At 40.2% G+C, this 25,600-nt stretch overlaps 1 protein-coding gene across 1 annotated transcript in view; it reads right to left on the bottom strand.

Moving 5' to 3' along the window:
• Positions 1-5,529: 5,529 nt before the first annotated feature.
• The window catches only part of LOC126403204 (contactin-3-like), a 51,440-nt gene continuing 31,369 nt past the window's right edge, over positions 5,530-25,600 (bottom strand). The window contains exons 15-23 of the mRNA XM_050065739.1: positions 22,785-22,943; positions 18,071-18,220; positions 17,884-17,954; positions 16,976-17,210; positions 16,362-16,471; positions 12,011-12,197; positions 11,681-11,793; positions 11,338-11,506; positions 5,530-6,278 (exon numbers count right to left, since the gene is read on the bottom strand). Of these exons, the coding sequence (XP_049921696.1) occupies positions 6,181-6,278; positions 11,338-11,506; positions 11,681-11,793; positions 12,011-12,197; positions 16,362-16,471; positions 16,976-17,210; positions 17,884-17,954; positions 18,071-18,220; positions 22,785-22,943 (1,292 nt within the window). The 3' untranslated portion in view covers positions 5,530-6,180. The remainder of the gene's footprint in view (positions 6,279-11,337; positions 11,507-11,680; positions 11,794-12,010; positions 12,198-16,361; positions 16,472-16,975; positions 17,211-17,883; positions 17,955-18,070; positions 18,221-22,784; positions 22,944-25,600) is intronic.

Raw genomic sequence — 25,600 nt, 5'->3', positions numbered from 1 at the left:
AGCTCTGTTTCTTCGGTGTTTTCTTTTGAGCAACTAAGAAGGAAGCTGAGGGGAGACAGCGCCACCCAACGGCGCGGAGTGGACGAGCCGCGAAATGACAGACTATGTTTTCTGCAGTTTATTGAGATTGTATTGGAAATATTGCGACATTAACACATGTAAAATGTTTGTATTTATAACCGGGCTTATTCTTGATATTTATAGCGGTTATGTGCACTTATTAATTTTGCAGTAATATTATCATTTTCATAATATTGTCATTTTTAACGTGCACAGCTCACTCGTGCATCACGTTTTGTGTTACTGTACTGCTCTACACACCTCTGCAAATTGTCTTCCAGGGACAGATAGTGCTTTGAATTGAATTTTTGGTTGTCTTTGTTTTAATGTGTTGACTGATGACACTCAGATTGAGATCCAAATCAAGACTGGTCACAAATCTTGCCTTTTTTTTTAACACATGGGCATACTCTGCTCCTCAATGTACCCGCTCAATGCAGTGACACTGCAGACACAGCTTTACTGCCACTATACAGGCTCACCCATCCAACCTAACCAGGGTGTTGCACCAGGATGCTGGTACCATGAGGGGGCAGTATTGACATTTGCAATCTGCAGCAAACAAGCAACAGCATCTGCACTGTGTTGGTGGGCTGTAGGGAGAAGTGATAACCACCAATCATGTCTTAGCCAACATCTCTGTTAAGAGCTATGTAAACCATATCTGAATATCTGCCTTTTGCAGTTTTCCGTAATAGCTATGAGGCGATGCTGCGATGCACTACTCATACACATATATAAACCCTTCTTTCGCAGTGTGATGTGAAAAGAAGGTACAGTAGCCCAGTGTTGTGATTCTGCAGTCGATAGCATGTGAAGAGCCATCGCCAAAGTATTGACACACCAGCTCATTATGGATGATCTGTGGTGTGTAGGGAGAAACCTCTCTTTTCTTCACTTCCCCTTCCTATTGATCTCTTCACAGGGTCCTCTCCCTCCTATTATCTTAAAAGCATCTCTGCAACACTGGCTCAATCAATATTTCACAGTAGCTTTCCATGTCATTGCCTTGTTTTAGTCGAAGGCATCTGAACTTCAGCAGATATGTGCTTTAATAATCCAAAGAAATGAATCAGTATTCTTTCTAAAAGGCACTGCACAAAGCCGGCTTCTTTATACATTAGTGCTTTGTTTTATTGCGTGTAATTTTTATATTCAAAACCTTAGATTCTCTGCGATGATAGTCCTTATTATATAATAAAACAATTAGTATATGCAGAAAAAGCCTCTGCGAATGTGTTCTTTATCCACTGAATAGGGCATTACTGTTGCCATTTACTCTCATTTAAATGCTTTTTCATAATATTATGCATTTTATAGCTTTGATGGTGCCCCAAGGCACCACTCAAATTCCTCCTGCAGTAAAAGACACTAAAACTGCTGATGCTGAAAATGACACCGTGCCACACATAACTCAAAGAAATCCGAGAGAGAAAAATCCTCAGTGAATTGTTTTTATTAACTCCCTCATTTAGAAAACACAAATGCACCAAACGATATCGTACATGCACAGCTTCAGCATATCAAGATCAGCTGATGACTTTTCAATGTGAAAACGTTACTGCCACGATCTCACGGAGATCACCTGGGACATCAAAATACTGAGGAGTCACAACAGAAAGGCCAAGCGTTGTCACCCAGAGCTCTAAATGTAGTTCTTTATCAGTGTTTGTGGCATTACAAATTTTGGGTAACTTGTTTGTTTCTGATCAATTCTGCCTTTTCTGAAATTGAAAGTAGCAAGAAATTGTAAAGTTGTATTGGTATAAAAAGACAAAAGTACTAGTAGATAATACTACTTGTATTATCTACCGTGCACTGGCCGACTACCTTGTAACAGGTAGCGTTTGTGTCACTGCACCAAAAGGCTGTGTGTGATAGCAGCTGCGAAGAAATGTTTCCCTCTGCTCATGTATTTTTCAGATTCTGGGTATGACAGAGAATTACAATTGGAAGTGGGACACCACAGGTTGGTCTCCCAGTCGGGGGGCATTGCTTCAAATCACAACAAAATACATACAGTATGTACAGTTTACTGTATGAAGGCAAGAGAGAGATCTCATCGCACTGGCTCTTAACTGTTATTTTAAAGCAACACTTGACCTTTGTGCAGAAATTTTTGGAAGAAAAATAAATTAAAATAAACAATCAGGAACCATATCAAACATTTAAAAAAAGAAAAAAACCCAAGTAAAAATCAAAACATCTCCACAGTACTGATACGTTACAAAAACAAAGAGGTTGGCAATGCTTCTATGTACCCAAGACACAAGTTCATAAACTGCGTTAATGTTTCTTTTTTTTTTTTCAAGTTCATGTAATCAATAAATCAGCCAGAAGGATGCATTTCCTGTGTAAACATTTCGTTAGCTTAACAATGACATTCTGTGATGAAATGTATACAGGTTAACCACACGTAAAGCCACAGAAACAACAAAACAGGATTCAAAGACCGCTTTCAGAACGTTATTAACACTCGTCGTGGGAGGAAAGCCTTTTGTCTTCACGTTTAGTAAGAACTTGTTCCTGACCTGGCCTTGGATTCTGGAGCTGCTTTGCACTTGTTCCTCTGCACTGGCAATCCATGGTAATTTGATAGAAAAACAGACGTTTCAACTCCTCCCTAGGTTAAATTTGTTTTTTTTCCTACCACCCATATTGACCTTGCGTTACTCTATTTGAATGTCAGCAGTACTTCAGTTGCTGAAAGCCCTGAACCGCGCTTAAGTACAAGGAATGAGTTTAAACAGTTTTTTTTTCCCAAACAGCAGAATGGTCTTCTTGAAAATGGTTATCCATGACACCGTAGGGTAAGGTAACAACCACACACACACACACACACACACACACACGCACACACACTCACACACCCTTGAATCTTCCCAGTGTCATCTTGATGGGACTGTCCTGATTTAGTCCTCCCTAAATCCTGATACATTAGTCTTGTGTGGGTGTCATTAGTACCATTACTCCTATGCCCTTTCCCACAGAAGCCCCTCAGGCCTGCTCTAATTCATTAAGATGTTTTAATGTCTGCTAAATCATGGCGCATATCAGGCTTTCCATTCGTCAAGTTGGACTGTTAAATAGACCCTTGTGTTGTGCGCAGATCTATCTGCTTCTGCCACGTGAGAGCTATTGAAAGGTAGGTCGAAGCAGGTCTGAATACCTGAGCAGTGGGGGTTTCGCTGAAATACAGAAATAAACAATGACAACACATACCACGCTGAAAAAAAATAAATAAAAAAAGCTAATACAACTGACAAGAAAGGACAGATTCACAAAGTATTAAAACACAGCTGACCATACATTTTGCCAAATAATGTCTAAGCTGGTGGCAAGTTTTCAATTATCAGACTGGCACAATTGGCAGCACTTTAAACCCCTCGTCTTGACTGCGATGGCTGATGATGCACAATGACTGGCACGTCTGTGTGTTGTCCAGATGGATGTAGACTAGTAGGGTTCCAACTAATGATTCATTCTTATCAGTCTATAAAATGTCAGAATATTAAGAAAAAATACAGTTTTTCCAGAGCTGAAGGTGCTTTTTAAAAATGTCCAAAACCCAAAGATCCCGAATGACGGATACTACGGTGTGACGGTGTCTTATTTCTGACTGGGCATTAAAACCAGACAGGTGTTTGGAGATGACATCACACCTTGTTTGCACTGGCAGCTTATTACGACCCACGTTTACATATATTGTTTTGCGGTGGCTTCCAGTGAAGGTGGTAATTACGCCGTGAGCGAAGGAGGAAGTCAAGTGACGTAGTATAAAGAGCCAGAATTACGCAAAGGCAGGAGGTCGAGTGGTTGAATTGGTTAAAAAATCACAAAAAAACAGGGCTTTGACCTAGGGCTGGGCAATACATCAATATTATATTAATATCATGACACAAGAGTAGATATCGTCTCAGATTTTAGTTATCATTATATTGTAAAAGTTGTATTTTCCTGGTTTTAAAGGCTCCTTTAAAGTAAAATGATGAAATTTTCTGAACGTACCGAACGATTCTAGCTGTTGTGTTATTTGCCGTTACCCACTTATTCATTAAATCCACATTACTGGTGATTATTTATCAAAAAACTTATTGTGTAAATATTTTGTGAAGGCACGAACAGTCAACCCTACAATATCAGTATCGAGGTATTTGGTATAAAAATATTGTGATATTAGATTTTCTCCAAATTGCCCAGCCCCATTATGTAATGTCACATCGTGTACTGTTTCGTTGCGTACGTACAGAAGTTAAGTAACAATTTTTGCGAAACAAATGTATTTTAACCTAAATTCATGTTCCTAAACATAACCACGCCAGTAGAGGTGCTAATTTAGGAGATGCTCCAGTGGGTCGTACTAAAGGGTAGGAACAAACGGCCTGTTTGGTCGCATGGGTTTTCTGTTATAAATGAATGCACCAGTTTTAAATTGATTTGACAAAAATAATCCCAAGGCAAGATAAACTTAACATTTTGAAATCACCTTTCAACCACATCTCAGTTTTCACTGTCAAATGGAGCTGCCTCAGTTGTGTTGGGGATGGTTTAATTGACACACTGAAGTACTTTGGTCATGTGATAATCCGCAACACCTGAGCAAGCTCCACTGGCAGATACAGACGAGGTTGAAAGCTCGTATGTGCACCTTTAAGCTGAAATTAGTTTGTGAAACTTTTGTTCCATAAGTCAAGAAAAAAACATTCACAGACAAAGTCTTAAACTGCTATTTTCTGTTACTGAAGTTTTACTACGTTACATCATGTTTTGAGTGCAATCAGTGAAAGTATCATTTAAAGGAATGGTTTGACATTTTGGGAAGTATAGTTATGTCAGTAGGCGGTGAGTGTTTACAGCTGATTAAGCGGAATGTGAAAGTGAAAAGCCAGCTGTTATAGCGAGGGGTGAGACGCGATAATTGTTTTAATATGAGGACTTTTTTGTTATTTCTGTAAAAAACAAAAAGGGGATGTAACAATTGTTATATAAGTAAAAGTCTGACTGAATGATATTTGTATTTTTTGACATATAGCAGTTTGTTGGCATGTGGCCGCGGTATAAAGCAGGATAATACACTCTGAGATGGATTCCTTGGAGGCAAATGGATTGCAATCGAACGTACACCTTTGTCGAGTATGTTTGGCATTTTTTCCTTGATAAATGACTGAGATGACTTGTTGTTGATTATATTCCGCCGATTGACTGATTGTTTCGGCATTAGCGCTGAAGGAAATACACTGGCAGTCATATACCTCTCCCACCACTGCTGTACACAGGCAGATGCAGTCTTCGTGAATGCAGAGTAAAGTCCAATCCATCAATCAGCGGGGCCATCACAATAACTGGTCTGAGGCTCTCAAACCTGTAGGAGCCCTCATGGCACACATTCAGCTCTCCACACTCAAATGATAGAAGGTAAATGGCTAACACCACCGGCACTGTGAGCTGCTTTATGACTTTCATCTGGGACGACTTTTAATGGAGCACGTAAAGATGAAGGCGGCTGCAGTGTGTTCTGAAACACTGACTGGTGTCTGTAAGAGACGGCGTTACAAGAATCTCCAAAGGCACGGGCACGGGTGAATGAACATGTTCCTACTCGCCAATTCAGATGTGGAGAGGAAAACTGAAAACATTCAAAAATACAAAATGCACCTTCTCATCGCGACCCTTCGGCAAGGTACACAGAGGCCTTCGATAATAAGAAACTGTGAGGACTAAAATGTTGAGGAAAGCATGTAGCTATCTTAGCAATAACAACAAGAAGGCTGAAACTACTTTGGCACATGGATGGAAGTAAGGCATCTGTATCAATCTAGAGTCAAAAAAAAAAAAACCCTGTTGAAATGGAGCATTGTTCCCAACCGGCAAAAATGTCAGACCTGCGTAGAAAAAAAAAGCTCAAGCATATACTGTTAATTAAGTGCCTGACAGCACGCTCCACTCTTGTGCTGCCTCATACCCGCAATCTAACACTGCAAAATAGTATGTGGTCACCTCCAAAAAATGAGAGATACTCAAGAGCAACTTTCACGACTTAAAAGTTAAAAAAAAGAAGAAGAAGAAGAAAAAAAATATCGATAAGAAGGTTGAAAAAACAGAGCAGAGTTTGTCATTGTGTCACGACGTCGACCTGAATGTTGATATTGCGATGGCGAGGAGCAGGGAGAGGGGGGAGATGTCCGCGCTCCAGGCTCTTGAGCCGCGGGCACTCATACCTGAAACACACACACAAAAATAAACACGATAAACTGATGTGAAACCCGCTGGATGAAGCGGACTGTTGGCAGCGGCAGCGACACTTCAGGATATCCATTTTATTCCTTATCTTAAGTTTGAGCTCTCTGCGGTGTCACCTGTAGATAAAGCTGAAAACACATTTGCAAAAAAAAAAACAAAAAAACATTCAAACTGAAAATTAGATACTTAAATTTCCAAATCATAAAACATTCATGGTGATGTTTCACAGGGGTACTTAAAATGTGGTAAAAAACAAAACAAAAAACTATTTATGTCGTGGCTTGTGACTGCGATTGTAAGTACAAAATGTATTAAGGGATTTGGGTGTAAAGGGACCAGGAGCCTGATGCAGTTTGCTCTCATCACTAGTTTCTCATGTATGATTTAAGCAAGTCAATTAGCTCTTATGGATCACTGACTATTTCCCTGTAATGACATCCATATAAAAGCCTTTCCTGGAAAAAAAAATATATTATTTATGCAAAAGAAACCTCCTGAACCACCTCTGATGTTTCAGAGCTACTAGTTTCTATAAACACACAGCACTCTGTTTTGCCTGCTAATGTGTTTTGCCCACATCTTTTTCTTTTGCAGTATCCAAAGAATCTCTGGGACAAAAAAAGCAGCCTTTTTTTATTTATTTTTTTCAAATGAAATTTAAAAGAAAAGCCAGCGTGGAATTCTATCTCTCTCAACTGCTGTTTTCAGGGATTCAACACCGAATATCAACAATGCAAATTAGCATTTAGAGCAGGAGAAGAGCCCCCCTGGAGTCCCACAGGACAGTAATAGCATCTAGTAAAAGAGGAAGTCAACCTCTGCGACAGAGATGGATTGCGCTGCATATTTCAGCAAAATGTATGCCGGGAAGAACCTAACGAGGGCGGCTGGGGACACGGGTAATGGTGAGTCAACGGAGGACAAAATGTCCCTGTCAGGTCTAAAAAGTGCTAAGTGAATTCATTTACAAGCGTGGGTAAATAATAAAAAACAGAAGTTCTGAGAGGCTCAGGTGCTGGTGAGTCTGTGTGTCAAATGTTGCCATTCTGTTGTGTTTCTCCAGAACATGGTGGCGTCAGCATATTTCAGCGCTCTGGCTGGAAACTGAAAATATACTTTTTCCTTCCATGTGAGTGGGAAAGAGATGCAGTCAGGGGTGCAAGCAGAACTCAATCTACTGGGGGCGTAAAGATACATTGATCAGATGATCCAGTGTCATCAATATCGATCCATATCATCATCCTTATGTTATGCCTTTGTCTTGAAATCCCCATGGCTCATCTTTGTCACCGTCAAACGGCACCAGCCAGATAATGGCAAGCAGCCAAAAAAAAAAAAGAAAAAAAAAAAGATGATGAGCATATTTACTCCCCTCTCAGGAATAAATCAGCAGTATGGAAATATTTTGGATTTCGGAGAAAAGACGGTTCAACAGACAGCGCACATGTCATATGCAAAAAATGCTGTCACGAGATAAAATACGTCAAACCTGGCCGGGCATCTCACTCTGTTAACTTGTCGCTCTCACTACAGAGTCATTAGCTGCTCAGTTTCAACAATATTAGGTTGAAACACCTGCATGCTAAAATTTCTGTCAGGAGATACAGTGAGTTAAAGGTCCAGCGTGTAAGATTTAGTGGCATCTAGCAGTGAGGATTACAGACTGTAACCAGCTGAAACTTCTCCTGGTTAGAATTCCTTCCATGATCTTTGTTCATGAGGTTTTTACCGGGAGCCGAATTCTCCGCAGAGGTCTCTCCCTCTTCAAAACAAATGGACCCGATAATTTAAACCGGTAAAAACACAGAATAAAGCAGTTTCATGCTACAAATCAGTGTTTCTTCTATGGTGTTTGGCATGTCAGAGACAGGCTGCTCGCCTAGCTAATCTGTGCTCACCTTTTTTCTTTGACAATTTAAGATCCTCTGATAACTCTCTTCATCTCCAAAACAAACAGACCCGGTGATTTAAATTGGTAAAAAAACGAAATAAAGCGGATTCACATTGAAAAATTGAAGTTTTTCTGATGTTCTCGTCGATGAGAGGTTGCTAACTATGGTCCTTTCTAAGCTACTGTAGAAACTAGGGTTGCAACGATCCATTGATCTGGATCAATATATCAATTCTATGATCAATGATCCAATGTCATTGATGCAAAATGAAAACATCGATCCATAACGTCATCTTTGGAATATGCCTTTAGTTTGAAAGTCTGTGTCACTGTCAATCTGAGGCAGGCAGACAAGAGAAATACGATAAGGATAATGTTTATTTACTCTGGAATAATTCAGCAGTGTGGAAATATTTTTGATTATTAAGAAAATACGGGTCAACAGACAGAGCACATAGGGTAGGTAAACAATGCTGTTGACGAGATAAAACATGTCGTAATGTTACCTACCAGGACGGACATCCCACTCTGCTAACTTCAAAAAATTCAAAATTCAACACAGCTGTTCTATCAGGTGATACAGTGACTTAAGCCACAGGTGAGGAAGAAAAATAATAACATTACAGGCTCTAGTTTCGCAGACCGGGCAAGGCGGGGGCGCAGCGCACCTGCGCTTCGCCAACTGGGTGTGGCCAGGCAGATTTTGCAAGTTTGGCACACCATGCGCCCTGGCACAGCTACTTGTCTTTCCCACCTCCGTCCCTCCTACCGGCGCAAGTCAGAAAGAGGGAGGAGAGAAGGCGTGGAGTGGGTTTTACACACATCACATCAATCAAATGAGCCCCTCTCCTCGCCCTTAAATGCGCCGCGCAAAGGCGTAATGAGAGTTTACTCAATTCGCCATGGCAGAAGAGAGCAGCAGCGTCAGACGGCCAAACTTCTCCCAGGAGGAAACTGATGTTTTGGTCCGGGAGGTCCAAGCTCGCAGTGTCCGAATATACGGAACTGCGAGCAGACCTCCACGGGCTGATGATGCAAAGGTAGCCTGGGAGGAGGTCACCACAATTGTAAATCAATGTTGCGTTTCTCTCGTGCGCGCGCGCTCTCTCTTTCTCTCTCGCAGTCTCACTCTGTTTCTTTTCTTTTGACTTTTCTAAGATGACAGATGCTGAATATATACTCCCTATCTGATGCTGTGGCTGTTTGTGGTTGGCTGAGAGGGATGTGAACTCATTAGTTTGCAGCTGTGTTAATCAAATCAGGTTGGGTTTCCATTACGCGTGCCAAACGTGCCAAACGGTGCCAATCCCCTTTGATCTGACATCAGATGTGACGGGACAGTCGATATAGAGATACATTTATGTGCTGATTGCAGATAGTTGCATTGAATAGTGTTTTTTTGGGTATTTATTGCATCGTTAATGTGCCTGATATTCTGGAAACCTGCCTGTGAGGTTTTGGTGACGTGTGCGCACTGTCCGCCGGTCAGCCAAACTTCGGCTTACACCGGCTGCGCTCCGCCTGCGCTGACAGTAGACCTGGTTTCAGCTGGCGAGCTTTTAGCGCACCTTCGGCGAAGCCTTTTGGCACTAAACTGTCACTGCGCCAAGCTGGATCTGTTGACACCTCCCCCTGCTGCGCCGCCACACCCATCTCAGCGCACCTCGGTCTGCCAAACTACCAAACTGAGCGCACCTCGGGTTGTGCTGCTCGAAACTAGCTCTGCGCAGGGTTCGCCACCCTGCGCCACCCTGCGCCGCGCCGGGAAACTAGAGCCCTACATGTAAATTTTTAAGCTATGAGAAGTGGAAAAAATGTCCGCTAGCTAGGCTAATTTATGTCAACATGCTAAAGCTAATAATGGGTGACTAGCTAAAAACAGTTGTTTTCTCTCTGAACCTTGACAGTTATTACTGAGCTGAGTTTGATACTTATATTAAATGATGTTGTTGTTAATCCATGTTTTATAAGGCTGTTGGGAGACGTTTGCCTTCAGGGCTTTAAGACAAATAGACCTGGAATTTTAGGAAAAAGATATGGTGTGGGTTAAAACGAAAATTTCTCTTTCAGAAAGGTCTCTGACAGAAAACCCTGAAGATTAGCTCATCCCATGTGCTGTTTTATGTTAGTAGAGCCAGTTTAAAGTAAACTTTACTGCCCTTGAGCGTTACAGTTACTTACATTATTTATGTGTTGTTTTTATTTTTATGGCCAAAAGCAAAAAAAAAGGGCCAACTGTGTCTTCTGTGACAGATTGTGTTATATGGGCAGATGACATTGTCTCATGTTGATCACAGGCCTTAATCACATCGAATCGAAATCGTATCATGACAGAGTTTGTAATAAGAATCAATATAATATTGTATCATGATGAAACTAGTGATTCATACACCTAGTAGAAACATGGCGATGCAACATAGTGATCTCCATAGACAAGAAGCGGCTCCCTATATAGACATAAATGGCTCATTCTAAGATAACGAAAACACAATTATTTTTATTTTTAGGTGATTACACATGAAAGAAAACCGCCTTTTTATATTATATTCCATTTCTGCCAATACATTCTCCCTAAATCCTTCACATTGGACCTTTAAACCAACGATGAGTAAGAAAGAATATAAATAATATATATAACTTATTAAACTATGAGTAGAGAAAAGGTCTGTGAGGCACTAGACTGATATACACAATGTAAAAGTGTTTAAGCTAAACTGATGACTAGCCAAAAAAACAACCATCTTTTTCTATGAACATTGACAGTTGTTTTCTACTTTTGTCACAAGTTGCTGTTAAGCTGTGATTTATTTGTGTTAATGGAATCTATTTAAAGCCATCTTTATTGCACTTAATTGGGTTCAATATTTACAATTATTTATGTGCTGTTTTTGTCTGTTATGGACAAAGTAAATAGAAAGGGGTGGCAGCTTCTTCTGTAACTGACTGTTTTGAATGGGCATATGACATATCATATCTATCGCATGCCTCTTCATTAAATCAAATCAAAATTGTATTGTGGCAGACTTTGTGATGTGGAGGAAAGTATTGTCCTCCAGATAATTTATGACATTGACAAAACTAGTTACTGACACAACCAGTAAACTATTAATCACTACAGCTTGATAAACTGTGAACAAGGAGCTTACTTAGTTGGTGGATTCGTACGGGATCTGAGGCCGGGCCCAGCCCTCCTTCACTCAGCGTCTGAATATGGATGATGTAGTCATCATCGTCCTCTGGGAGGGTCAGCTCCGCTGTCGAGTTGGTTGTTGTGAGAGTGTTTACTTCTTTGTGTCTCTGTCTCCTGTATGACAGCTGAGAGGGGGGAGGGGAGAAACAAGGTGGGTGACTCATTGTAAACATGTATTCTAACAGCCTGACAGCTTAGAGTGAGCCGCCACACAGGTTAACTTCCGTGCTTTCACTCAGTCTGATGCATAATAGGAATAAATATGTTACTGCGGAGCACACTGAGAGAGTAAAACTCACTTGGTAGCCTGTAACTTCTGACTCCGATTCCATTGCCACCACAGGTTCCCAGTAAAGAGACAGCTGAGAGCCAATTAGGGTCCATTCGACATTCAGCGGTGGTTGAGCTGGTGCTGCATAATATAAAAATAATTCATTTCTATATGTCAGCACGGAAACATATTACTGTCACATCATTCTACAGAAATGACCATATTTCTCTGTGAGATAATACTAACTTCAAAGAATAACATTAAGGGTAGATACAGTTTCTACCACCTGACTTGAATTATAATGAGTGTGGTGCAAAATCAAACACCTGAGGAGCAGCGCGTGGGTGCTGCAACTTACGTGGCTTTTTCGTAGTGACATTGATTGCCGGGAGGAAGGGGCCGGTGCCTGCTGTGTTGAAGGCGCTGACTGTTAGGAAATACTGCGTGTTTCCTGCCAAGCCGCTCACTGTGACTGAGGTTTGGTTCCAAGGCACCCTAACCTTCCCCATGGTCTCTGGTTTAGTGTCATCCTCCCAGTATACCACCTGTTTGAGACGGAGAGCGTGCCATCTGGGATTTAACCTTGTTATATTGCTTTGGATTGGAGCAAAAAGCGTACATCAGAAGGGTGCATTTTTAATGACACAACAAAGTATTAGTAGTTGTTTTTTGATGTCTTGAGAGAAATGTTGTTAAGTGTTCGCCTCTGGGTCTATTCTCTTAAGAGAGATCACAATTTTCTTTTACCTTTCCAGCAGGATATCTGATCTGACATTACAAAGCCTTTGTTAATGTACTTTTAAAACTCCTTGTTTAGTTATGTTATGTTTAGAACGACAACAGGGAGGAAATGACTCATACTTTTTCCTAATGGTTAATCTACTGATATTTTAGAGTAAATAATAAATGACTTAATCATTAAAGCTGCAATAGGTAACTTTTATAAGAATAACTTTTTGTCTTATTTGCTGAAACTGTCACTATATTCACACAGAAGTATATGAGACAGATGATCGATCCCTCTGCCCTCTCATAAGCGTGTATTGGCCTTACCGCACAAGAAAATCAGAGCAAACACAGCTGTCGATCATGTCAGTTGCTGCTTGTGAACTGCGGTCAAACTGTCAAACCAGGAAGTGCCGATCAAATCTCAAATCTCTGAGATATACCACTAAAAAATGTGAAAAATATTGGAAAAATGGAAATCGTATTTGACTTTGAAGTGATCTTTTATTTATATCTTTATTTTGGCTGGTGAATTTAGATTTATTTCCCTCGGTGTTAAGACATACAGGATGGACTATCACTCATGAATAAGTGGATGTTTTCTCCCTCCTTAAAAATACCCTAGTAACCAAAGTCAAGGATCATAAGGACCTTCGTGATCTTCATGGACGATCGTGGACATAAAGGATCCATTATCTGTGATCCTACAGTGTAACCTTGCTTCTTCTCACTTTCTGTTTAACAAGATGTTAAGCAATTCACTTTTACCCATGATGTCCCTGCCTGTTGGTATTGCTTTTGTCTGCTTTTTTCTCTTCGTAAAAAGTAATAAAAATATTGTATGAAAAAAAAAAGATTCTGTTATTTTATTAATCAGCTGTTTTAAATTGAGGAAGTTGGTCTGGCTGGTGGGTTGTCCTTGGTGCTTCACTCAAATATTTCCAACATGGAGGCCGGGTCACAGACTCTTTCATTTTCTAAAAACACTGGAGGCAAGAGAAAGGCAATGCAGTAACAGAATCTTGAATCATATTTGAGTAGAACTGGGTCGATTTCCAGTTTTGCCGATCTGATCTGGTCCAGTCCGGTGTACCAGTTTAAACTTGCTTTATATTTTTTTATATTTCAATATCTTAAGTACTAGTGTTAAACACTGTAGCACAATGCACAGTCTGTTTTAATTAAATTTTATTTTATTGCTTTATATTTACATACTTTTATTTCATACTCTTATTCTTACTTCTTATAAATCTCTGTTCTTTACATCGGTGCAACTGTAACAAATCACAGTTTCCCCTCGGGGATCAATAAAGTATTTTTGATTCTGATTCTGAAAGGGATTAATGGAGCCACAGGTGTCTGACAGGCTGCGAGCTGGGGCCGGTGTCGGCAACATGAAGGAGATCACATTGCAGCAGAGCAGAGGTGGGAGGAACAGAGCAGCGCACATGGTGTTTGTTAACAACAAAGTTTGTGTGGTTTGGGGTGATGAGAGGAGACATGGCAAGAAAACTAAAACTGCATCAATATGGCAACAGTTTGGATTTGAAGCCAGTGAAAGTGGTGTCCTCAATGGCAATGCAGCGCTGCATTTCTATTTATATCTGTCACTTGCTTTGAAAGCTTCATATTGGACGAGGAATGGCTCATTCATGAAGTTAAAATGAGGAATTACCTACATGAAACTAGGGGTGGCTCCACGATACGATATTATCACGATACTTAAGTCACGATACAATATTATTGCAATTTTAATCTTTAGTATTGCGCTAAAATATATTGTGATTTATTAAGTTTTTTCAGCTGCAAATGACTGTATGTCCCCAAAGAAAATGTTTTTCAACGTCAGTTTTATCTTTTCAGGTAAAGTTTTTCAGTCTGTTTATCCCACTTCAGTCATTTTTATTGCAGTAAAATGTATCTAGTGGACTGAAAAAAGATTATATTATTTTAGTAGGCTATCAAAAGTTTAATTTGTATTGTAATACTAATTATTTCTATTAAACATATCAATACTTGACGTGTAATGATAAGATATTGCCACACAAAAATATTGCGATACTGTGCTGTATCGATTTTTCAGGTTTTTCAATTTATTATTTCACTACAAAAACCAGAATAAAGTGTCAACTGGTTGGAAGGAGATGGACAGGGAGCTGAAAGCTTCTGGTGAGCTAAAACACACTCGCTAATAACAAGCTAGGCTACTTGCTGTTGGCTATACTGTACATCGTTTCCATTAAATATCAAAATGTAAAATGTGTTTTCTGTTTAAAAAAAGTAACGTTACAAACGTAGGAAACAAACTAGTAGGCTACTCAATTATTTTTTTTATGGGTTACGTCTCCAGTCTAATCTCCAGTAAACAGCTGATATTTGTGTGGTTTGTTTACATGAAGTAGGCCTAACTTGAATTCATGGATTCACTGTGGACAGAGAGCGCCAATGTTACGTGATGTGACGCGATAGTCAGAGGCTTGCTTGCTGTTGGGACAGGGTGTCATTATGTTCCACTCATGAGCAGCGACACCTGACAAAATTTGGTATACCAGTGTAGTGTTTGGCTTAATATCAACCTGGTTCGAAAAATCTTACACTATCTCAACCCTACTGCTGAGCTTGACAGAGGCAATAGGATGAACAGAAGAATCATGATTTTTTTTATCTATATGTCTCATAAAACATAAAACATGCAGTGACAGTTTCAGCAAATATGACAAAAAGTTATTTTCACAAAAGTTACCAACTGTGGCTTTAAAATGTAAAAAAAATAAAATTAAATAAAAATAAAAAATTCCCATTATAATTTCCTAAAGCCCAAAACCATCACTTTCTTCGCCCAACCAGCACTTGAAAACACAAAGATATTTAATTTGCAATCACATAAAACAGACAAGTATCATATTATCATCAGTATTATATGCTCACATGTGAGCAGTAGGACCACTTCTGCATTTTTGCTTGATGATTGAAACGATTCATTAATTATCAAAATTAACAATCAAGAATTCTTTGTCGCTCGACTAATGGATTTATTGTGTAATCGTTTCCGAGCTACAATACATCATTCCATGTTGCGTAATACAGCATGTAATATTTATTTTTCCACTAATGAAAATCTCACTAATTATGATATGCATTTAAATGAAAATATTACAGATCAAACACCAGCTCAAGATCCCAATCATAAAACAAGGGTCTATTTTACCCATCACACTGAAGATATACTACCCAAAATGACACCCATCCCCCCACCCATCTACCTTCCTGACATGATTATTAAATGTTAGCTGATGCTGAGCTTGGATATGAAAAGGCACAAAAGCTCCCGTTCCCAGATGGAAATACTGAAACAACTTTGGTTTCACTGAACAAAAGAATGATAACAACATCTTATAATAAAGCGCTTTGATCACCCTGATGATTCAGTCTGAAGGATGCAGGCAGGGCAATCAGACTGTCCCAGATTTTGAAGGTAAAATAGAAAGCAGCGGGTTTGTGTGTAAAATGTAAAAGTTTAATATTCCTGTTTTATTTAGTGAACAATGAGATCGATTCCCGAGGTGCTGCCGTGTTAGGCCGTGGAAACAAAAAAAAGGAGACAGTGCTTTGTATCATCACACAGCTTTCGGTGTGGCACGATGGCATTTCTTGGTGTTCTGACACGAGGTCTGGCATTGCAGCACACACTATCATGAGTTCCGTATCATGATACCCGGTAACTGACAGCGACTTGAAAAGGCATGTGGACAAGCAATTTTCTTTTGTTCTCTTGAAAATGCTCTGACATGTTTTCCTGTCGTGCTGGTACAAAGAACTGTATAATTTTGCCTATAACAGTCACCCAACTGAAACTGCCATTTCCATGGCGACCGACGCGGAGTTTGGAAGTGATGGCTTTGAGGTACAACAGGGGCGCTGACAAGCATTTGAATTGTGTTGTGTGTGTGATTTCTATTTCCATTTAAAAGGGTAAAATGTACCTCATAGCCCAGAACCCTTTCAGGGGTGAAGGAGAGAGCCTGCCAATTCACCTCAATCTCAGAGGCTGAGACACTTCTGGCCCAAACTCCCGCTGGCATCCCGCTTGGCTCTGAAAACAGACGACAGGAGACTGAGCATCGCTGCCGTCTTCCAACAGCACAGAGACGGGCAGAACAAATCTCTTCAATTTTTACATTTATGACTGTGCGGCGTTCTTGTTGATCTCTACTTGGATGAATCATCACACACAGGTGCTGCTGGTAAATAGACCAACACTACACTACAGACTGACCCCCTCTCAGCATGCTGAGAGGTAGCATAGATCTAAATGCCAACCGGTTTTCACTTCAGAATAGCCATTCAAAAGAGTGGTGATATTTGGAGGCAATCTGCCCATCCTTACATAAATGTGTTGCAAATTTTTTTCCAATTTTCCTACCCTTTTATTTCAAGCAAAACCACATCTACAAATTCATTTTTCCTGCATGTCTCTTTATCCATCAAGCGCTTTCAGCCCAGTGGATGCGATAAAACGTTCATGATCTTTGTCCTTTTCAAAAACACAGAAAGCTTTGTAGCTTTGCAAAAAACCCACTCACGTCCATTCCCTTACCTATCTCTGCAGAGTAGATGGTGACCACGGGGCTGAAGGGACCCTGTCCTTTGCTGTTGTAAGTGCCAACCTTGACATGAAATGGAGAGAAGGGCGCGATGCTGTCGTTGCGGTACACGTAGCGCGATGCGCCGGGGGCAGAGGTGGCCACATGAGTCCAGCTAACTTCTCCAAAGGCGCGGAAAGCAATGATGTAACCAAAGCTCTCACCATTCTGCAGTTCTTCGGGGACAGGCTGAGAGTGAAACACAAAACTATAGTGATATTAAAACATATACAAACCACTCACGTTCATCCCGCCGCTGGGCTGACACAATCACCACCCACTCGCGTGGTGCCAAAAGAAGTGCGCGACCCACAAATTGCTTTTGTGACCCACCTGACGAAATGAAATGAGCAGTAAAATGCCATTTTGAAAAAAAATCCAAGCTCATTACAAAACGTCCGTGCAGCTTTTATAATGAAAAGTTATTTCTGCATTTAATGAAATGAGAAAACTCAAATAATGAGATAGCTTTAGCCGACTAATGACTTCTTCAATATCCACATTATTCTATTATTTTTCAACTACCCGACTGGTTTACTTCATTGCTGGATTTGAGCATTGCAGATTAGGCTGAACAACAGTAATTCACCACAGATCCAAGCCTCATAAATGACAATAACTGTCAGGTTAAGTGTTCTGCTTGTGTATACATCGTTGCTGCCTTACATGCAGTCTCTTTAACTAAGAAATTACAACGACTGCAGCGCCAGACTTCAATTGACCCAAAATTTATGACACCCACAAGCCAAACAGAGCAGGGGGGTTGATTTAGCGAGAAATATTAAGCACCTCACTCAAGGATAAAAAAGATTAACTGCAGGCACTTTGAATAACAGACTAGAACATAAGACTGATGACTTACCTCCCATGTGATGACCAGTTCCGATCGGCTTCCACCTCCTCCACCCACGTCACCTGGCGCTGCATCAGGAACTACACAACACAGACCTTGTTCACACCTCCATATGAGAAACACTTTAGGCTTCACAAAGTTTCTACTTGGAGGTGTTTATATTTGAGGGGGCTAATGTGAATCACATTTACGGTACCTGCATCCTCTGTCCTGGTCTTGACTGACACAGGGCTGGGTTCACCAACACCAACACTGTTTTTGGCCAAAACCCGAAACTCATACTCCACCCAGGCATTGAGGTCCACCACTGTGGCTGTCAGTGTGTTCCCATCGATTATCTCAGGGACTGGGAGGAAACAGAAAACATATAGTGTGTATACCAGGGGCGATTGCTCTGAGACAACAAGGGAGGCTGAACTTCCCCTAAAATTTCATAGAAGAAATGGTCAAATATGCACTATTGAATTTACATTAAAATAAGAATTTACATTGCATTAAACGTGCGCAAGGATGCGTTTAACATCACGACTATGATCAAACGTCAGCTGTTTATCACCAGTTTTCAAACGCGACCTCCCTGTCATACATTCTCGTGTCAGCACGGTGGACGCGGAGCCTCCAAGCATTCCTATGAGACAGCGCTGAGCAGGTTTTTTCATGCAGCAAAGGGAGACGGTCACTGGATAAATGCAACAAAATCGTCACTTCCAGGGAGGCTCAGCTATCTATTTGGAGACAACAGTGTCAGCGCCATAGATGCAGCAGCATTGTTTCAGTGCATGTCGCAGCCTGAGAGACAACAACACAACAACATATAGTTCATCTCCTCACAGGTCACACTCTGCCTTTTTATTTATTCCCTCACTTAATCATTTTTTTTCTTTAGAATTATGTCTATGATTTTGTATTAATACAATGTTGTTAATTGTTTCTTTAATAATATAAATATCTATTCTTTTCCATTGCAGTTAATTGAATTCAATGTCCTTAATTGTAATTGGGCTTTGGCAACACATATGTCATGCCAATAAAGCCTATTGAATTGAATGGAAATTGAATTGAGAGGCAGAGAAAGACAGAGTGTTATAACACTGGTTTTACAGCACCCAGCATACCAACTTGGATTAATTTTTCTGAAAAACATTTTTGATTCTTTTGATCGGTGGACCCTTACAGACTAAAGGAATACTGATAATCAAGGAATGGACACTTGTGCTTCAGAGGTAGAAATCCACCACCTTTTTCCGTCTCTCTTCTTTACCCTGCCAAAATCTGAGTGAATCACAGTATTTTTTGGTGCTCATGGATTCAGTAAAATGAACTGAACATATACACTATGGAGAATCTAACCGAGCTAAAGATGTGTAGCATCTCTATATTGACAAATATTTACACCCTTTGTATGTGCCGTCTAAGCAGCTTGGCAGTTTAAGTAGCTAAAGCGAGTAGCCGGCAAATTGGTGCTTTTCAAGAGGTTTTATAGATAGACAGATATTTATTAGTCCTTTCAGAAATTTGTTGTGTGCCGTACAGCAACCGTCAGATAAATAAATGACTATAATTACACGGACAACAACAACACCCGACAAAACATCAACAACAGGGTACCTCTTCCATATCATAGAGCTATTCACCACATATCATTAAAGTGCTCTACAGATCATAAGGTGCAGGATCCTCACAAACTGAGAGGTTCACAGTTTGTTCAACAAATATATCTAAAGAACTTCTACAAAAAGGAACTGCTTCTTTAATAAGCAGACCCAGCGTCTAATTGAGGCTGGCGTTTGTTAGTGTAGCAAAAGGGGACTCAGTGTTTAATTGGGACTTTAAGTTGAGGATTTTTAGTACACACAATCACAAGATAATTAAGTGAAAAAGACAAATTATGAACAAGTATGTTTTGTGATCAGTGTGAGTTCAGCTTTGGTTTTGAGTCTTGACTGTCAAAGGTCTGCCAGAGCTAGAAAATCTTTTCTTCTTTCTTGTGCGTTGCGGCAAAACCTTAAGATAAACTTTTAAACTGACACGCAGCTGTGAAGGAGAGGTCTTCACTGGTCTATCGGACCCTGGGCCCAGAGACCTGACCTGGGACGCACACAGGTTTGAGTCCACGTTTTATTATGGTCAGTCAGGTCCGGATTGGGTCCCATTCTATTATCTTTATGTGTGAATCTAAAAAAGAACCATGATGAGCACTGATCACAAGAGAAACATATATGCACTATATGTGTGATGATGAGGCTGACTTAGGATGGGATTAAGAGAGCGAAAGGAAGGTGGAGTATGTTTTATCTGACATGACAAAATGTTTTTTGGGAGTAGAATGGCATTTTAAGTAGCACTTTTAATCACCCAGATCTCTCTCCTCTTAGACATGCACCAGGTCAGGTCTAAAATATCTATCTACCTGCAAAGAGAGTCAGGTAAATACATTTTTAAAAACTGTTGTGTTTAATGAGATGTCAGAATGAATTTCCTGAGACCCATTAAGGTTCAGGTCCGTCATTTTTGACCCGTAAAGACCCCTAGTGTGGAGATGCTACCAGATACGTATGACCTTAAAAGAGGAAGCTACAATGTGGCTACTCACTGCTCCTCAATACTAAAGATGGGTGAAATGCAGAGGACAAAGGTAAGGTTAAGTCTCTACCAACTCCTAAGGGAAGTATATGGCTCTTTAGTAGCTAATTGCGTATTGTTTGTTCAGTAAGGACTGTAGTTCACTACGATGTGTTACAGTGTTGGGTTACTTTTAAAATAAAATAGGTTATAGATTACTAGTTATCCTGTTAAAACATGTAATAAATAATGAGACTATTTTAATGACTTAATCAATGTAAAGTGACTTCATACATTTGCAACCTTTTTGATTACTTTGCTAACATATGTTTTAAACTGGCCCATAAAGTTGAAAAATGTCCAGAAACAGGCTGAGCCAAGAGAAGACACTCGTCCACGGCCAAAACGATCAAAACAACAGAATGAAAGTTATACTCCACTTATAAACTTTTTTACTGAAAACAAGAATTACAGCCTTGCGGTTATATGTCTCTGCGAACCCATCAAGCTGCAGTTACAGTTTACATCCATGTCTGTGGAAACATAAATGTTTCACACACATCTTCCCTCCGGCAGCACAGAGGATCTATACAATCAGCACAATTTAGAGGTGGACAGTCAAAATTGATTTAGCATCTGACCAAACGTCTCCCCTTCTGTTCCTGAGTTATAGCTCTGAGTAATGGCCAGGAAAGTGTTCTTGCAGACCATAATGATGTCACAGTGAGGTTGACCTTTGACCTTTTTGATATAAATTGTCATAAGTTCATCATTTTATCTCATTATACATTTTGTCATAATTAGCACATAAATTCTCAAGTTATGGTCAGAAATGAATTTTGTGAGGTCACAGTGATTGTAGGAACCACAATATGTATCTAACCTCTGTTGTTTAACTCTGTTCTTTTCTTCACTTTCCCTTCCTGTAGTAATTGGCACAGGGGTGTGTTTGGCTTCACATTATTTTACTCACTGGCGTGGCAGCTTTTAGACAAAGAGGGTGAGTTTTGGCACAGATATTTTCTGTGGCCGTAATCACATCACGTAATATTTTGTTTCGTCTCATTTTGCTTTAGTTATCTCAGTTTTTTGTTTCATAAATTACAATAAAACGCCTCTTTGGACTTCAGTATGGATTTTATTGAACGGGTCACAGTTACGAGCCTGCTCAGCCCCATAGCAACTTTTTTCATTTATAGTATAGTTTCTACAGTGATCTTGACCTTTGACCACCAAATTCTGGTGAGTTCATTCTTGAGTCCAAGTGGACGTTTGTGCCAAATTTGAGAAATTCCCAAAAGGGCTTCTTGAGATATCATGTTGACGAGAATGAGACGGACACAAGGTCACACTGACCTTTCACCTTTAACCAAATTCTGATCAGTTTGTCCATGACTCAAAGTGGATGTTTGTGCCAAATTTGAAAAAAAAAAAAAAATCCCCTCATTCTTGAGATATCGCAATCATAAAAATGAGACTGATGAGGTCACAGTGACCTTGACCTTTGACCTATGACTACCAAATTGTTATCAGTTCATTGTTAAGTACAAGTGGACATTTGTGCCAAGTGTTTGCGCCAAGACTTTCCCTCAAGACGTTCTTGAGGTATCAAATTCATGACAAGGGGGTGAAAGGACGGACAGAAGGACAGCCTGAAAACAAAAAGCCTGCAGCCATAGCTATTGCTGGCACAGAGGCATACAAATATATATCGGATGTAACCCCTTTGCAATCTCCAACATTATGATTATTAACTGTAATTTAATTATGTATTTTTTCATCAATAACTGTAAATGATTACAATTAAATATGTTTTGTAGCTAGTTCCTACCCAGCACTGGGCATTACTTATTGGTGGACATGTACTCTGGAACAGGTGAAACATTTAAGGCTGTGGCTCACTTAAAGTTCCAGCTGTCAAATAAACTGATAAAGTAAAATATAAATCTCATTACATTCCATTCATTTGGCAGGCGCTTTAGCGTACAGCAACTTGCAATATGTGCATTCAGAGTCCATCGGAGCAAGAGCTAGATGTCATCCAGCCAGACCCGACTTTACTCAAGCAGATGAAAAGGATTTTGGTTTAGACTGAGGCAGGTGTAAAGGTCATTAAAATGGTTTAAACGAGATCATGTAAAAGCAGCCACAATGACCTCTAGTTCTCTCGAGTAAGACTCCGTATCCCTCCCATCTCCAGAGCCTTCGCTCTGTAGCTGACCCTACACTCTGACCTCCCAGCTGAAGCGGAAAGAGAAGTAAGAGAATCTCCCTGCAGGGATCCGTGAAGTATCTTAATAACATCACACGTGATATAAGATAAGAATTCATCTTTAAGTGCTGCCTACCTGTGTTAACCCTCTGCCAGCCCACAGTGAAGGGAGTCCTGGTCTGGATGAGGTAATAGGTAATGGGGCTGCCGTTGTCTCTGCCGGGACTCCAGGCCAGCTGGGCTGTACTGTCTGTCACCTCCTCCACCGTCACAGAGTCTGGAGGGCTAGGGGGGCCTGGCTCAATCACAGGAACAGACACTGTGAGGTACTTGCACATGCAGAGGCACAGACGAGACTGCAGAATGTGTGGATGTGAATGTGTGCACTCACACGTACTGCGAGGAAAACATGAGCGGCAAATACATTTGCATAAAAAACACCTCCACCTTAACTACACTGCTACAAGAGATTACTACGCCTTTACATCTTGAATTCAACATTAGCAAGAGACAAACATTCTTTAAAAAGCTTTGAGTTTGAGGAGAAGTTATGCCCTTCACAGGGAATTAAAAGTTAATTCAAGATTTATCCTCCAATATTCAACCGACTTGTAATCCTTCCCTTTCATGGTCCTCCCGGTAATTGATCGATGAAACAGCAGACGTAAGTAGATGCGGGGAGTCAAATTAAAAGGTAAAAGATGAAAAAGGGCCTCATAGCCCTGAAGAACCCAAGTTTTATCATTTATTTTCATTATCCCACCAATTAAGCGGTGTGATGTTTTACTTTAGCCTCATCTACTGTTTCCTGTTCTAATGAACGTGTCGGCTCATCAGAAATAATAGACCACTAGAGAGCTGTGAGACAGACCGCAGAATAATAACGCCCCTAGCTCTGCTCACACTCCTCACCGCCTCAAAAGTGGTTTCTAATCTGAAGCCAAATATTCTAATTATCAAAGCGTTAAATGATTATTTCATACACAATCAATGGTTCATGCAGCATGTACGTGTTACATGTTTCAATGCGTGTATGCTAAACAAGTAATTGCTGAAGAACGTTTTTTTGTTTTGTTTACAGAAGCCTTGAACGTGCTGCCCACATACATTTGGCCTTAAAGCCTTGGCTTTAAAGATATTGATCTCTGTAAAACTCATTAGCAGCTCCTGATTAAAAAAAAACCTTAATACACTGGCCTCAGTAATACATATTAATGGAGCACACAATCAAGGATCAATTCCTTATCCTCTTAATTATATTTCATTGGCTGAGGCAAGAGGGTGCTGTCAGTGTCTTGAGGGTGTTCAAATAATCTGTTATTAATATGGGCAGACTGTCTGGGCTTTTGTTGTGAACCTGGCACAGGGCAAATTAATATCTGGCTGGATTATGACTACTTACAGACACAGTGATATTTCTTTGATTTGAGCTGAATACTTCAATAATTTGTAATATATGCCGTCACATAAGTCAGAAGTGAATCTAAATAATAGTACGTTATAAAAGTGATGGTATAATAATGATAAAACACATTGTGCTGCACTGACTGTCATATGGTGGGTGTCTTCCAGGGTGATGATGATGAAACTGTCAAACAAGCCCGAGTGCTCACCAAAGTGGTTTGAATGCTAATGACCGTGATGTTATCTGTATAACATGACCTTCTCCATAACCACTGCCACCCGGTGGAGTGTTTGTGAGGCACCGTGGAGTGGCATCTAAAACATTTTCCATTGCCATCGTGGAAAACAAGAACCCGGATGATCACTCAAGAGTCTTTGTGTCAGGAGCGATCATCATTGACCTTCAGCGCTGCGAGAGGAGTGGAGCGAGACAGGATCGGAAATAGCACCCTGCAAATTTACCGAGCTAACTAATGTTACACAACTGCCAATAGCGCCAATAATTAACATCATGATGACAAAAGCTCATATATGTTGCTGTAGTCACGCTCGCTCCATCTTAAAGCACAATCACACTGACAAGATCATTATCACAGCTAAATGAGTCCTGCATTATTCACATTGTTGTCTTAACATTAAATTTGCATTTTTTTGAGCACATGTAAATGCAGCCACCGAGGGAAGCCTGTCTGAGTGTCTTCTCACGTACCTCTCGCGGTATATAAAGCCATGTGGATAGTTTTATTTGTCAAGGATTTGGGCTATCCATCTCTGAGATGTCTGCCTCCACCCCAAAATGAATGAGGTTAAATGGATTTTTTTTTGTGGTGCTCCAAGCTTTGAAAAATAACATTTTAAAAAATCAACAGCAACATCTCTTTCCAGATTCAGTGCCCCCATTGCTTTGGATAATACACACAACACAGCACAGTTTTTCTGGTGGAAAGTAGCTCCCATGAAAACAGCTTGTTGTGTTCGATTATTCAAGGAGCACTTTCTGTGAAGAGATGTGTTACTGTCAGCGGTGCAAAGTACTGTATTTAAGCACAGTTAGGAGATATTTGTTCTTTACTTGTGTATTAATATTTTATCCTACTTTTACTTCTATTCCACTTCATTTAAGAGGGAAATATTGTACTCCACTACATTTAGAGTGTTAAGGTTTATTTACTGTTTCTCATTTAAAATCTAAGACTTAAAGGAGCTCTATACACTATTCAGAGCATTAATGTAGCAGCAAACCACGATTTGCTATGAATAGATAGTGTGGAGTGATGTGAGCTATACTTGGAGCTTTTCTGTTCTTTGTTGTGGTATTTCTTTGTAAGTGTATCTGAGTCCCTGTGTGTGTATCCTACTGGCAAGCTTATTACTGCCGCTCTGCACTGCCCTCATACAGAGGTTACCACTGATGCCAACCCCCGGTTATCACCGCTAGCTCTGTCAACACTGTTGCAGTTGTTAGCAGGGATGGGCAGTATTTATATAACTTGTATTTTAAATACGTATTTCAATTACATTTGAATATTTTGTAATTTGTATTTGATA

This window comes from Epinephelus moara, chromosome 16 (assembly GCF_006386435.1).
Source record: "Epinephelus moara isolate mb chromosome 16, YSFRI_EMoa_1.0, whole genome shotgun sequence".
Lineage (NCBI taxonomy): Eukaryota > Metazoa > Chordata > Actinopteri > Perciformes > Serranidae > Epinephelus > Epinephelus moara.
This window is presented reverse-complemented; position numbering and strand designations above follow the sequence as displayed.